The following is a 16606-nucleotide window of genomic DNA, read 5'->3' as shown; positions in this document are numbered from 1 at the left end:
ACAAAATATTTGAATTTTCAGTGCCATTTCTGTCACTAACTTCTGGGTTAATGCACAAGGCATTTACTAAAGAACTGAGGTTTTGCAAAGCCTGAGTTACCCCCTGAGAGTAAATTAGTCATTAGAGATTCTAGTTCAAGTTTGTCTGTATTTCTTTCTCTGACATTATTTTTCCTGTGTTTTCAGTGTTTAATCTACTTTGAAAGATCAGTTACTGCTTGCAAGGTTTGTATATGTTCTAAGCAAAATCGTTGTTTTTTTGTTAGCATAATTCAGTTAAATTGCAAGTTCTCAAAGCAAGGAATTTCAAGAGGAAACACACTTAAATAATTTAAATTGTTTTAATGTTTATATACAAAATCTGTTACTACAACCATCTATAAAAATAACCAAAGACTTTATAGCAAAAAAATTATTCCATTTTTATAAGATTAAAGACTACATTTTTTATCCCTAAAGAAACAATTTAAATAAGACCTGACCCCTTCCCCTTCATTTTACAATAGTGTATGGTCAAATTGAACCCTCCATTAAAAATTCTCTAATATCTTTTTTTGCATTAACATTTCAAAACTCAATTTAAATATTCACAGATCTCGTTTTTAATAAACTTAACGAAATTCAGGTAATTTCCTCCAACTTTCTTGATTGAAGGACAGCAGTTGGTAGAGATATAAAAAAAGATGTACAGCTATGAGCAAAAGCCCCAAATCAATTATATATAAGAAATAACATAACACATGGAAAGAAATTAATCAAAAAGAGGAATTTCTACTGTATGATTCTCTGGACTGCTACCTGCAGGCAACAAATGTAAATGAAAAAAAAATCAACATTCTTCTGGCAGATAAGAGAAAAATTAATAAAAATGTTTCCTTCCTACCAGATCCCCCGATGCAACTATTGTTAAAAGTGAGTGACTGTCAGAAGAACTTGCTCGTTTAAAATACTATTTTTTTAGACTACAGAAATAAGATTTTATTCTTGCTGTTAAGCTCAATTACACGAGTTAGTACAGATTTGCACTGTCCAAAGAGCATCCCTCTTCTCTGCCCCTTCTCATTAAATGACTCTGTGGGATATGCATGAGACGAATATAATAGGAACAGAGTGAGAAGCATTTTGAGGTGTGCCTACAGGGTAATGATTCATAAGAAAGTCTGCGTGTAGCAGCTGGAAACTCTAAGAGAGGAACTACTGAGAGGCACAACATATGCCCCCGATAAAATTAGTAAAAACATATTAGTACTTTAAAGCTAGAAATGCCCCTACTTCATAATGAGGAGAAGTGGGGAATATTTTTGTGGGATTCAGCTTTTTAATTTAGAGTTGGGTTATTATTTTCTTCCCATTTCGAACTGAATAAACAGAGCATATCTGTGTAGAACATATGATACTAATTTTTTCTCTATTAGAAGGGCTTTATATTTTGTAGTTTTTGACCGTTATCTTGAAATTAACAGAAGTTTGAGGCAAGAATACAAATTGTTAAGGCAACAAGACATCCTATTTAAGTATCAGGCTACCGCTTCATTTTCATCACATAAGGAAAATGTAAAATTAAGTTTAAAATGAAAAGTGCTATTTTGACCTTTTACTCATCAACTAAAATAGAGTACCTCTACATAGAGTTCTGATATATTTGTATAATTACATGGTAAATGTGAACCAAAATTTGTTTATCCCTAATTTATATTTTTATATTTACATTTGAAAGGTAACATCACCTGACAAATAATTATGGTGTATTAATTCATGCATGGTATACATGATTTCTTACATTGTGAGATTTAGAGGTTCCTCTTGCTTTCCATACGTTAGAGGACTTTATTTACCTTCCTTTTTCTTTGTCTGAGTGGATCTTTTGCAGAGAACTTTAAAACAGTGCAAAACAGGAGCTGGCAAGTTGAAAATAGCATCATCATTTTCATTTCTATTAATTCATTAAGATTTTGAGAAATTTATTCCATTGGTGTTAATTCTTTGTTCTGTGCACAAGTAAGATGATGTGAAATTTGTGATGGAATTTTAATTTTAATATTATTAATGCTATGTGAAAAACTGATTCAAAATAGCACACACTGAGAAGCATTAGGATAAAAAGATTTGGAAATATTTGTGTGTTTTAGGGGAAACTCCCCTAGCAAAATTTCTGTGCACATTGTGATGGATTATTGTAATTATTGGGAATGATAATATTTTAATGTGACTTTCTTCCCACCTGTCAGTTGCAATCAAGGCTGCCCAGTATTCTGAAACAGTCTCATTTTGCTAGGTGGCTAGTCTTGTGCAGCTTCTGGAATGCTTAGAATATTAATGCATGGAGAGGAGATTGAATGCTCTCTATAGTTCCGTTATAAGAGTGTCTTGTTTTAATCAAAAGGCATGCAATGCCAAATTGAAGTAATATATGACAAATTAAGAGAAAGAACCCATTTTGGTGAATATTGTATCAGAACCATAGAATTTGGCATTTCTTTCCCCTGTTTATATATGACAATGTATATTAATTATTGTTGAATTTCATTTATTTCTTGAATGCCCCTTATTGTGAAGTGCTTTGAATTTATCTGAACAAAGACAACCAGTCATTTAGATGAGATTTGTCCTGTTTATAGTAGACCGCCAAAGTAGAAAGTTATTATGGAGACATCATATGTTGAAAGACACATATATTTGATCTAATATTTACTCCATTGGTCTATATCATTTCTTGCATTTCCTCAATGTATGGCTTATTTTAATCCTCTTTCCTATGAATCCTTATATTTCGTTTATATTTTTCCCTCAATTTTTTTGTTGCCTTCTCACTCTTACTCCATTGGCTATGGATGTATTTCAGGAATTTCTTTAACCCCCTGAAATTGTAGAAACAATTTTCTTATAAATTCCATTACCTGGATGAGTAAGTTCTCCTCTAACTGTTTCTTCACTGTGCACATCCTCTTTTTTATTTTAATTTCACTGAACAATTATGTTACCAGTGTATAGGGTAGTCCCATATAATCTTGAATATCCCTTTCTTGTTTACTGACTTCAGATCACTGAAAAAGTCACCAAATGAAAAATCCTTTGATACACCCACCTTAGGCCCATTTTGCACAGTGCAGCTGTTGGTACTGGCTGAATGAAAAGCTTCCCCGAACATTCCCCAGACATAAAAGTTCATCCGCATTGTCAAGTGTGGTAAATCTGCAGTAGCCTTCCTATCTTCAGCTTTCTCTCCAGAGGACAAAGGTAGCTGTGGTCAATTCAAATGGGTCTTGAATACATGATTGTCTCTTTTGTCTGAAAATAGAAGTATTACGTTGCACCCACCAGAATTTCCCGGTTACGCCATTATTGATACAGTATAAAATATGAGAGGATGCCTACTCAGTTATTCTGAGAGACAATTAACAGTGTTACGAGTCTAACATAACACCATTGTGTTCTTAGCTTAAGGATATACAGTGAATTATTAGCATTTTAAAATGAGGTAAATATTTATATTTATAAACACTGAGACTATTAATTCTGATGAATGTGTGTGGATATCTATAAATCAGAAGCAATTGAAGAGCTGAAATTCAGATTTCCTCAAACTTGTCTGCCAAGTGGCCTCAATCAGAAGTAATTTTCTCCATGAGGGCACATGGAGCTCAGTCGTGAGCCTTTTCTGAGTAGATATTATTATTTGTGTCAAATTATGTGTGGTGATTTTTCTGAAGTGGACTTCTGTGCCCACTAATCCATACACAGGAGGTTCCTTCATTCCCTCCTTCATTGGTGCTATTAATTGTACTTGTGCTTCAAGTGTCTCTTACCCTTTTAAAATGTTAGTTTATGGCCACCGATTATCTATAAGGTTTTCCTGCTAAAGAAACATGCAATATAGAGAGGAGAGTGAGATCTGATCTGAAACCATAAATACTATGCATTTTAAGAGAAACCTTTTTCCCAAAGCTCGATTTGATGGCATGTTTAAAGAAATGCTTAGTAATTTCACATTTTAAAGTACAGTAAATTATATAAATCTGACATTTGCTTTGGGAAAAACACAAGTTGGTTATTAAATCACCTTCCTATGGGTTTGTTCTAAATATTGGCAGTGAGATCTTGTGTATTTTGAACAAATGAGCTGAAACATTTTTTTACCTTTTATTTGAGTTTTTGTGCTTTATTTTAAAAACAGATTCTTCTTTTCAATTACTTACTTGGCATTGCAAAGTAATAGCCAACACATAAAACAAAGCAATACCAGAAATATATAATAATATATTATAAGTTAAGATCTTATCATAAGCTTTGATAAATAAAAGTGTAAAAATATTTTTAATTTGATAAATAAAATAGAAAATTGGCATAATTTGCTTGATTTGAGGTTTAAGCATATGTCAATACTTTGTGGTTTTGTTTTGTTTCTAATTTTTACATGAATTTTGCTATGAAAATTTTAATACAACTGTTAACTTGAATTTGATATCATACAATTGGAACCAAGTTGTTGCTGCTGAATATTTAAAATCATTATTCAATTAAATATTATTTTACATCTAAAAATGTTATATATTTTTAGAATTTCACTTTTTAAAAGTATTCTTATTTCTGTTAATCTTATATTTATAATATGCATGTATTATTCCTATTGTATATACACTTTTGTAATTGAAGAGCACTCAGAAAAAACTTTTCTTTTTATGATTTTTATATTTTATATGTGAACTATTTAAAATACTTATTTTACAACTAGACCTTTATTTTTTGTTAAGAAAACTCAGAGTATGTATTACAAAAGAAGTATATATTGTCATTTCTGTTGTAACTGATAAAAAAATTAGGTACTATACAGATTAATTTGGGTAAACTTATGTAAATAAATATTAGTAATCAATTATTTTATTATGATGAGTGTATAGAAAGATCTTCCCTTTTTTGGCAAGGAGTTTAATATTTTGGTTGACTTTCAGTAATCTGAGAAGAGCAGCAAGAGAGTGGTCAATTTTTAAAGGCTAGATCTTTAAGCATCTATGAAAAAATAATGATGTTAATATTAATTAAACATTCTTGAGTTTTTTATGTTCTATAGTTTTATTTTTGAAGGAAGGCACTCATAATTGCTAAAGAATGGTTTGCATAGTAGTATGTTACAGTAATAAAAGGTATTAAAAAATCTTGTTTCACACTGATTTTTCAAATATTATCATGCAACTTTTTTCTAGTCCCAAGCTTTAGTTTTCAGATCTACAAAATACAAGTAGTAATAATTTCCTGCCTTTTTCTTACTTCACTGAGTTATTTTAAAGATCATGTAAAAAAGTGCTTTGAAACTCCTAAATGAAGCTCAAATGACATAGCTTCACATCTTTTTATTGAGCTTATTATAACTATGTTTTTATAAAAACTAAAAATAACAGAAATATTCTATGTAGTTCTCATTAGAATAAGCATTGAAGACTAAACTTATCTTCTGGATTTATCATGTAAATGATTTGATGATGATATTTTACATTATTACTATTTTATATATTGTGTGCATGTCTTGCTATTTGACATAAATGTTCTAATAGATAAAAGATAATAAATGTTCAACTTGAAATAGTTAACAAGAGACAGAATCTAACATGAGATCCATGACTTTGAATGTGGTTTGTGCAGAAACAGAATCCACACTCTTTTTAACCCTCTACCTTGAGTATAAGGACTGGGTAATAAAACACAATAAGAACAGAGTGTTTGGAATTTGAGCATCCTCTTAACATTTGCTCGTTTGAAGAAAAAAACCCTAAATCCAAGGTTTAAAAAGGCAATGAGACTGTGTAAGAATTTTTTTGATTGGATGTCTCTTAATGTCATGCAACCAATTCTACTCATGCAGAGTCGCCATATGAATGAAAATTAGAATGATGAGTACTGTATGTACATATTTCTATTTATCTACACATATATAAGATTGTAATATAAGCATTATTTTAAATTATCTGTGAGATTTCTTCTTCGGTTCTGGATATTTCCTAGCATATTTCTATGAAGTAAGAAAGAGAGGCTGCCTAAGCCTTTAAGTATTTAGTCTGTCTGATAAGACTGCTGCCATGAGTGACAATTAGTACAAATTACCATAATTGTGTTCTTTGGATAAAATGCCACATTACTTCTTTAGGAGCAAATGCAGGCTTCTACTTAGTAAAATGAGTTGGATACTTTGATTCTTTAGACACAGTCAGAAATTCACAATCAGCCCAATGGTATTCCTACGTAGTCCACTTCAGAGCGGTCTGAACAACTACAGCCCTCCCTTTCCTTTCAATAAAATAGGTCCATTAATGTAGTGCACCTCACTCTCATTCTCTCCAAGGGAGTTGTATTTTTATTACTGAAAAAGTATCACATAAATACAAATTACATTTTTTCATTAGAAAACCACTTTTCATTTCAGAAAAAATTCAATTAATTATGAATAGGGTTATGCTTTCATCAGGGAGAGAAATATGTAATTTTTCTTCAAGCCTCAAACACATATAATGAAATCTTTTTTCAGAATCCACTCTTAAGATGGATTTTTAAAATTATAGACTTTATTAAAATCTCAGTTCAATTAAAATGCATTCAATTACTTTAAATCTTTATTAAAATCTCAGGTAAAATTGTACAACAGTGTAAAAGAGACTTGTACTCTTTACCAGGCAGTTAACTCTAACAAATGAACATAAAGTGCACAGTTTTGCTTTTCAGAAGAGAATCAGAAAAATAAGTTTGGGACTTGGTGTTGGGGGTGGGGAAGGATTGGAGATGCAAGTAACTTTCTATGTGGTGTCTTCAGACACGTGTTTCTTGGACTTTGCATCAGTGTTTCTTGTGAATATGGATGTGGCATTGTCTTGTGTGAGTCCCTTTAGTAGTAGTATTTGGAGTACCTTTTCCTCACCACCATAGTCACAAAGATTCTATTTAAGAATTTTGCTTCACTATCTTTCTTGGATGTTTTTGGTACAGTGTCCCTGATTCTTTTTCAAGGGCCACTTGAAGATGCCATTGAAGATGAGGAAGAAGATAGTCCTTCAGAGGAAACAGACATCATCTCAAAGGGAGACTTTCCATTGGAGGAAAGCTTTTCCACAGAATTTGGGCCTGAAAATCTGAGCTGTGAAGAAGTGGAATACTTTTGTAACAAAGGTAATCGTTGATGGTTGGATGTAATATGTGAGTTCACTTAACTCCGGTGATGTAACATTTTAAAAAATGCAGAGTAGGGTAGAATCAAAGTACTCAAAGTGCTGACACAAAATCCAACATTCTGAAAATGTATGCAGAATTTTTTAAGCATAAAATATTATTTTGAGGAACAACAGTAATTTCACTTTAATGACAAGTCACTTTTTATGTTAAAACAAATATTTTCATGTTGGATGGCATATTAACTGCACATCCTCATGCTTCTCGCCAATACATACAATATTTATCATTTATTCATTAATTCTTTCAACAAGTATTTATTGACTGACAGTTGTTCACATGACACTAAATTAAGCATTGCGTATAAACACTAAATGGGGCAGAGAGAGCTCCCACCTAAGGTTCTGGAATACTCCTTTTTGGAAACTGAATGTTTTAGGTGTTTGACATTGACTTTCAGCACAGAGAATATACTTTTTGGATATTGTCAAATAAGAAAATACACACTCTTTTCTGCAGTCTTGATAGTCTTTTGACACATCATTATATCCCAAGAAACACCTAAGCTGTTTCTCAGCTTATTTCCAGCTATTACTTGAGCCAGAAAACTTTGCCAGTGAGTATCTCCACTCATTTGCTTATTTTTTTATTAGTCAGTTTAAGATTTCTCCCGATTCTTCCTTATTCAGTTATTTTTATTTGATTGTTCTTGGGTCTTCTCTCTTCTCCTTCTCCAACACAGAGTTTCACACCTGTTTGAATCATTTTCTTGGTTTAGAATACCTACTTTTGCAGAGGGTATAACTGTGTCAATCTCTGCAGGTCTGTGTTTGTGTATGCACCATTTTTATTCAGACTTGTGCTTTTTTTAAAGGCAGATACATGAAGTGAAGTGAATTTTTTTGTGCATGTTTGTTTGAATGTGTTGACCAGATTTTACAGTTTGAAATTGAGAATGCTGATATAGCTTCTCAAAAACCTGACAATACACATATCTTGGTGGCCACATATATATGTATTTGAGTAATATTATTAAACATTCCATTATAACTTTCTCTTGTTCATGGTCTGTTAAGAACAAATTAAGTCAATCAGTTCCCATTCCTATGGTCAGAGGAACTCCAGTTCCCAAAAACTGTGGAAACAGAATGGCAGCACCAATACCTAGATACACTGAATGAAGTTCAGCAAATCTCCTGAACCATGTACTCCTGTAGACCTCAAGATGACCCTGTAGCATGGTCTTTGTCTCCTACATTAGAGACTTTTGGTTGAAAATGAGAAAAGAAAAAGCCTTGTTTCCTAGTATTGACTCAGATATCAGGGCAAATTAATATTTTCCTTAGTTGTTCCAGATGCTAAAACCACTTCTTAATGATATGTAGCTATGACAATAAATATAAGAAATGGCTGAAGAAACAGAATTTTTAAATATGTTTTTGAAGCCATTTCATTTACTTTTCTTTTCAGGGAAGATATCCTTTTGCTCATTGTAGAGTACCTACCTATATTGTGGTATTGCAATAAGGAGAAGGAACTAAGAGTTAGAAGGTATCATTTCTTCTTTTTGTTCTAAAGGTTGAAAGAATTAATGTATGTATTTAGACCTTTTTATCAATTTAATTAATCTAGGGAAGCAGTAATGATAGGTATTAGTACATATATTTTAGCTTTTGGAAAGATTACTGGTTAGGGACTATGTTTAATGAAAAGGTATAGAACTCCAAGTTTTAAGTTAGTAGTTTCCTGGAAGAAAACAGATTTATGGCATATGCTTACATGATGACATAATTATGGTCTTAGGATCATAACCTCCATTTATACAAACCACAGTTCTGATTCATGAAAAATTATGATACCTTTTAGGAACTAAGAAAAAAAGATGTTGAATTACAATTATTATGAACACTATTGAGTGGATATTGCTATTAATTATTTGATGAAGAATTGGACATTTAAAAATGTCCACTATATACAAAATAATATTTAATTTATGATAGAGAAATTATATTAAGTAGTATTTGGCACGTATTATACGTATTACAAAAATAATTCTCTAATGTTTAATTTGAGACTAGAAAGTCATAACGGGTGGGAAGAATTCTTATTTTCACAAAATTTTTAGTTTTTTGTTTTTTGGGTTTTTTTTGAGTTGGAGTCTCACTCTGTCGCCCAGACTGGAGTGTAGTGGCCGCTCCTGGCCACCGCAGCCTCGACCTGCTGGGCTCCGGTGATCCTTTCGCCTCAGCCTTCCGAGTAGCCGGAATTACAGGCATGCGCTACCACGCCGGCTGATTTTTTGATTGATTGTAGAGATGAGGTCTCGCTGCCCAGGCGGGTCTCGAACGCGCGGGCTCAGGCAATCCACTCACCTCAGCCTCCCAAAGGCGGGGGATTACAGACTGAGCCACCGAGCCCAGCTTCACATAATTTTTAAAAGAAGAACTAGTAATATTATTATTTGAACTTATTGTAGCTTGTTTAACGGGAAAGTAATTTCATTATTTTACTCTCACAGAATGTGAGACCAGAGAATTCCCACTGAAGTTAGTTGGAACCGGCATGAAAGAAAGACAACTCTTTGATAGATAGTTCATTCCCTTGAGGTCATACAGGGGATGCTGCCCATTTTTCACTTAGGTTGATTAGCTGCAATGGAAAGAGGAAATTTTCTGTCTGGAAAATTGGAAACTAATCTTTCTGTAGAAATTCACATATTCGTGTCAGTGATACACAATTATGTTTTATTGCCAGTTGTTTTGAAGAGGACAGATAAGTGATTAAAAGAGTACAAGTATTTAAATAGTTAACGATGCCAATGTCACTATTGAAAAAGCACATAATCAATGTTTTTCTGAAGAAAAATATTTTTAACTTGGATTCATTAATGAAACATCGTTTTTGCACATGTTAGAAATCATTTATGATGACTTAAAATTGTTGATATATACAGGAAAATGAATTATTTGGAAAGTTTCTTTGTCTAAAGGTCTAGCCATGACCAAAATTTAACAATGATTTAGTCACTTTAGCGGGTTCCAAGAATAAAAATTTTGAACATGAATTTTTTGAAAATTAAATAATAGGTAGTTAGTTTAAAAATTCGGACCACAGAATTGTGGTAGGAGATCAAAATTCTCCAAACAAGATATTTTGGCACATTTGCAAGAGAGAGTACCGAGGATGAACATAGAGTTACTACATATCTTCTTCATTCACATCCTAGCAGCTTGGCTTGTATAAAAGCAATTGTATGCTATTGTAACTTTTTTTGAAGAAAAAGAAAAACTCTCTACTCATGGTACATCCATAAAGACATAACTTATCATTGGTAACGTTCCTATTGCTTTGAAATTGAGTTTCTGTATTATACAGGGATATTTTCAGTAATGAAATAAGATTAAAGTCTTCAGTGACTCCTATTATTATTTTCTGCAGTTCCACACTGATGTTATCTAGGTTCTTGTTAAAGGGCAAGTTTTTCTAGAAGCCTCAAAGCATTTAATAATATTAATGTTAGTAAAGGGGCTTGGCATTCAAAATTGTGTGATTAAATATGACCCAAATCACTCTTATAATGTAAGACTCTACAGAAGTGTTCAAAAATGGTGATCAGAATTTTCTGTTTGCTTTAATATGTAAATTTCTTAATTGTGTGAATCTGTCTCAGAGACACCTTGGTTATAGTTGCAGGCTCAAATTTGAACTTGACTATTCTATTGTGTATCTCTTTTTACTTTGGATTAGTTGCATACATATTTTATGTTCCTATTTATCATCTTTGAAATGAACTATGTTTGTAAAAATACAGTGCCTCAGACTTGCTTTGATACCTTTAGATTTTGAACATTTTAAGAAATATAAAGCAATACTTTCAGTTTATATCATCTTCTTTTGTTCAAAAGTTTTGATTTCTGGCATCTTGCCTTACAGTATCTCTGAGAGGAAGGAAACAAGCAAGAATTGTTTCCTTGAATTTACAGATGACGAAGACATCAAGGCTGGGTCCATAAGTGCTACATATTTCCTGTAATACTGAGTTTTTTGCTTAAGTTATTTTACTGGTTTTATTCTTGGTTTATGTATTATATATGAAAGTACATCAGTACATGTGTAGAACCAAGCAAACCAATGTAAGTTAAAACATAGGTGGTCTGGAAAGCAACCTGAGAATTTTAAGTTATGTTGCCGCTGGCAGGTGGTAACTCTTTTATAAATTGGCAGTTCTTGGATAAACTCAGAGACAGTAAGTTTCATTGTGGGGTTGGCATGGAGCAGCTCTGATTAATAATTATAAAGTGAAATAAACATTCCTTAGGATACATTCCAGGACATCACAGGATATGTCACTGTAGGTTGGTAGAATGTAATGCTATATAAAAAAACAAAAAAAAAAAACTTCAAAGAAACTACACATCGGTGAGCTTTGAATTATCTATAATTATTATCTAGAAAAGTTACTGAGGGTCATTAAAAATGTTCACTGATGTCATGATCCCCAAACAAAGGGAAAATGATGCTATCAAAGTTGCTTTTAGAAGACAAAAAACCTTAAGTCTAGTACTAGCATCCAGATAAGGAAAATAAGAGAAGTAATTGGGTACAGTTCACACCCTAGAGAGATTAACGAAAATTAGAGCTCTTCAGTCTATAAATATTGGAGTTAGAAAGAGGGGAAAAGATGGAAATCATAAAATAAGGAAACTGATATGGTCTAACAATGGACTTTCTCACCGCATTGAAAAAGAGTCAACATAGGTAGTATACATAAATTAAAGGTTATTTTAAAGACCCTTCAAAATACAAAAAGGTAAAGATAATTAAAGAACACAGAATGAAATCTGAGTTACTCAGACTGGGATTTAGTGTTAACCCAAGCAGCAATTAATACCAAACCAAAAGCAGACCCAATCAGATACTTAATTGGGTTGGCAAAAACTTCTCTTCTGTTCACTAGATCAAATTCAACGCAACTCAACCCATATATCAAGCATCTGTTTTGTGCCAGACCTTCTTCTCGGTGTTAGGACACAGCAGTAGACAAGCATCAACCCGCCTTCACAGGGGCAGAGAGAGACAATAAACAATCAAATCACATTTTATATGTTGGGTGATGCTGAGAATCGTGAAGAACAATAAAACAGGCCAGGGTGATAGAGTGACATTTTATGCATGTGTGTGCACACACACACTATTTCATCAAGAGTGTTGGGGAAGGTAAACTTTGAGTGAAGACCTGCAGGAAAGGAATGAGCGTCATTACAGTACTCAGAGTAGTCTTCAGTATCCATGAGGCTGGTGTTGCAGGAAGCCAGAAGAGGACAGCAGAGAGCTGGGGAGTAGGTGAGGTGTCTTGTACCTGCGGAACTTGCTCTAGGAATCTGTTGGATTCTCACCACTGTGGAATCTGAACTGTGGGGAGAAGCTGCAGTCTGAGTCACACAGGAGCCATGAGGTATACAGGCGTGGTCACCACACCGTTCTATACACCTAGAGAAAAAAGTCCTGCTGAAAGGATACGTTCAACAGTAAACTGGGGCAGGTACATTGGCGAAACTGTCATGAGATACAGATAACCCCGATCAAGGGCTTGATGAGACTCCATCTGTAACTCATTAGTGTAGTTTCCAGAACAGCAGTTAGGGGGTGTTTGAGGATGATATGAGTCACTTGCTCCCTTCCACAATAGCAGAATTGGGTGTGTGTTTTCTCTATCTTTCCACATCCTTGAATCAGAAAGATAAAGAGTAGGAGGCAGGAGAAGCAGAACAAGTTTCATCTTTGTGCTTAAATGTTTCTGCCGATAGGCTGGCAGACTCCTTCAAGTGTGGCCCCACATCTTCCTTGTTTTCTACTGGTTTATGTGGTTTTGTAGCATTGTTTAAAAATTAAGAAATAACAGAGGAAGTGTCATGTTTCTCTTTGGACTGTGTAGCAAACCTGAGCCTAGATTGTTGGCATTAATTCTTTCCTCTCTCTCCTCTCTGTCTCCCTGAATGTTAAGGTAAAGTCACAAAAATATTATCTTAAACCTTAATACTGAGAAGAAGAAATTAAATTAAAAAACAAACAAACAAAATAAAACACTGTACTTTTATTTTTGGTTGTGGGAATGGTAACTATTTGTTTTTCATTTGATCAAGTGTCACACATGCTATTTTGTATCCTATTTTCTTTTTTGTGTTGTATTATTATTTTTAGTTCAGAAAGTCCATTTAGCTATATTTTATAAACCGTTTTTAATCAATGTAGTTTCTTCCCTCCTCGGTTATGCCTTCAGTGACATGCTTTTGCCTCCTCTTATGCCTGGGTCACTGGAATCAGAATCCACATAAGGCAGCTCTACCATAATCACTCTGAGTTCAATAAGGAAGGGGCTATTTACTGGCAACTTTTTTCCTTTTTTCTTAACGGGATTAAGAAGCTCAGCTCTTTAAATTCTTGCATATAACATTGACATTTCCAGGGTGTGTTTGGGACCAGGGAGTTCAAAGAGAAGGAATAAAAAAGAAAAACCAATATGACTTTGTTTTTTACCTTGCTGGAGGAACTGTTTGTGCAAATCGCCTATAAGCTTATTGACCTGAATCTTTGACTCCTTGTTTTCTCTGGATTTGGCTGGAGTGGAGACACTGATGGAGCACTGATAGGGCTGATTGAACAGCCCCCAGCTTTGCTTGGCACGGACCTCTCTCCTTCTCTGAATTCTCCCCTCCCTCCACATGACATTATTGTTCCTTGGCAAACCTCTGTTTTCCTGGATTCAATCCTTCTTAATTTTTTTGAAATTTATTTTAAAATCATTGTTTGTCTTACCTAAGTCGTCTAACAGTGCAAAATGAAAAGGAATTATTTTTTAGAAGATAGAAATAAAGGCTAAATAGTGCTCTACTTTTTTTTTTAAATCTCATGAGACTGAAAAAAAAATATTTTATGATATTGTGGTATCACTCTTTTATAGTTTTCTTAAAATTCCCAAAACAGCTTTTGTTTGGAATTAGATTGATATTTTTTTTTTTTAAACCACAATTGTTGGAAAAACAAAAGAACATTTGAAGGAATTCTATTCTTATTGGGAGTCAGAATTTTCTTGGTTTTGATTTTCTTGGTTTTGAGGACATACAGATTTTTTCCTGATTCAATGCTCCTTATGCAGGGATCAGATAAAGCATTGTCTACTAATCTAGTCTCTAATTCCAGACATGAAATCACAACAGATTCAGCTAAATTAAAATGATTAATTTTATACAGTGTTTGAAGTGACTCATGATTTTAACATTTATATGAGTCATATATGGTAATATATACTAATTTTTTTGCATATGACAAACTAAATTTATTTCTATGAGTGGACTGTCAGTAGACCTCAGCTGTGCCATCTGTTAGAGATCTTTTTATGAGACATATTAAAACTTTATAAAATATGTAATTGCCTAATTCTCTTATAATTTCTGAAATAATCTTATATTGCAGTAAAGTACATTTAATTCTGCTACTACATAAATATATAAGGTGTCAGGAGATATTTGACTAAGTTTTAGTTATATCCTTATTTTATATCAGCATCATTGTTGTAAATAATAAAAATTGAAAATTAGTATAAAACTATACTTTACCATTTAGAGAAACTGCCTTTTTGTTTTTATGTTTAAAGTTTTTGTATGTTCAAAAGCATTTTTTGACCTGCAAGATTTATTGTAGGTTTGTTGTTTTTCCTAGAACATTTAACGTCTCTGGCATTTTATACATTTAAAGGTAAATATTGGAATAGTAGAAGACATTGGCATCATTGATTGAATATTTAATTTTTAACCTAGATATTAAATTTTATCTGAGAAATATAAAAGAGAACTACTTAATTTTAAGTCCTTTTAAATTTCTATTCTTTCTCAGTGGTGTTTTGGGTTAAATGAAGAGTTTCTTGAAGAAAGTAGTTTAGACCAAGTTATAATTATGTAGAGAACTAGTTTAAATTAAAGATATGCTTATTTCAATTTTATTTTGCTCAAATTTTTTGTTTGAAACAAATTTATGTAGATCTACATTCATGTTTGCCGATCATTTCTATCTACTAACTCTTAATTTGTATTTTTATTTCAAAGAAAATTTAAAATGTAAATAGCATTAGGGATGGCCGGGTAGCTAATTTATTTTAATCATGTGGAATTGACATAGTTGACAACTCTGAATCTGACTGTTGGTCACATTATGATTTGAGATAAAATGTTATCATTTTAAAAAAATAGACGTAGTCATATCTATTCTACTTTTTATTCTTAAACATCAGAAATGATTTAAAGACATTTTCTTGGTTCTGCACTGACATTTTTTAGGTTTAAATCAAATAAGATTTTCAAAGCTCTTAATCTTTTATATAAATGTGCATTTTCTTATTAGTATGTAAAATTTCTCGCAATGTTTTTGTTATCATTTGAGAAGCAACAGGCAGTATTAAAGCATTTGCCCATCCATTACCTGATGGGATAATCTTTATCTCTGGTAGGCCTAAACATAGAATGTGTAATGGGAGATGTAGAAAGCTGCAGTATGATGAATTTAATTATAGTAATAAACTCAGTCACTTTTTGTTGTTCTTAAAAGGTCAAGTAAAAATAACTGAACGTGTTGCACCAATAAAGCAAATACTGATAACGAATGCAGATTGCTGTTTCAGCTTCTTTTTTGTAGTTCAATGAGATTCCAGAGATTGGCATTGAGACTATGTACCAATTATAATAATTATAATAATGGTAATAACAACTTTCATTTGCTGACTGCTCCTGAAACTCAGACATCTTTCTGTACATGTATCATCTCTAATCAACTTATTGTCCTCCCAGGTAGATACTATTTTCACCTGTGACTCCAAGAGGTTTATTAACTTGACCAAAGTCACAAAACTACTGAAGGTTAACACCAAATTAAAATTGGTGTTGTTGGTACTTAATAAAAATAGAGAATTAATTTTGTTTTCTGATGTCAATAATTATATGATTCTTTAGAAGGAGATGAACACATATGAAGAAGGTTGGACCAGCAAAGTATAAAACTCACTTTTTAAAGATATTTTTAACCTGGCACTCTCTAATAAACACTTATTAAACACAAGGTGTTGGAAAAAATAAGGGTCAAGACATAAATTAAAATGGTAAAGTAAATGAATTGGGGTATGCTTAAAATATTTCTATCTTTTGGCATCTCTTTAAAGACTCTTTGCCAATATAAACCAGTTTGCAGTAAATAGAGTTGGCATTTTGACATGATGTGAGGGGTTATATTGAAAGCTATTTAGTCTCATTACACCAAGTGAATAATTGTTACCCTGTTTTACAGGCATGCAATAAGTCATGCTTCCTCACTGCCCGTTTTGTGTGATGTTGTTTTCAGGTAATTTGAGAGTGAGAACACTAAAATGTGTGTACTTGGGCAGAAGCCAGTAATAAATGGCAGGGAT

General features: G+C 32.7%; 1 protein-coding gene across 1 annotated transcript in view; it reads left to right on the top strand.

The window, feature by feature from the left end:
• Window positions 1-16606, top strand: part of ZFPM2 (zinc finger protein, FOG family member 2) — a 460753-nt gene that overhangs the window by 91965 nt on the left and 352182 nt on the right. Inside the window, exon 2 of the mRNA XM_008060894.2 lies at window positions 6994-7152. Within this exon, the coding sequence (XP_008059085.2) occupies window positions 6994-7152 (159 nt within the window). The remainder of the gene's footprint in view (window positions 1-6993; window positions 7153-16606) is intronic.

The sequence above is a fragment of the Carlito syrichta genome, unplaced genomic scaffold (assembly GCF_000164805.1).
Source record: "Carlito syrichta isolate Samal-C Ts95f unplaced genomic scaffold, Tarsius_syrichta-2.0.1 Scaffold304764, whole genome shotgun sequence".
NCBI lineage: Eukaryota > Metazoa > Chordata > Mammalia > Primates > Tarsiidae > Carlito > Carlito syrichta.
Note: the sequence above shows the minus strand (reverse complement) of the source record. Positions and strands in the feature narration are given on the sequence as shown.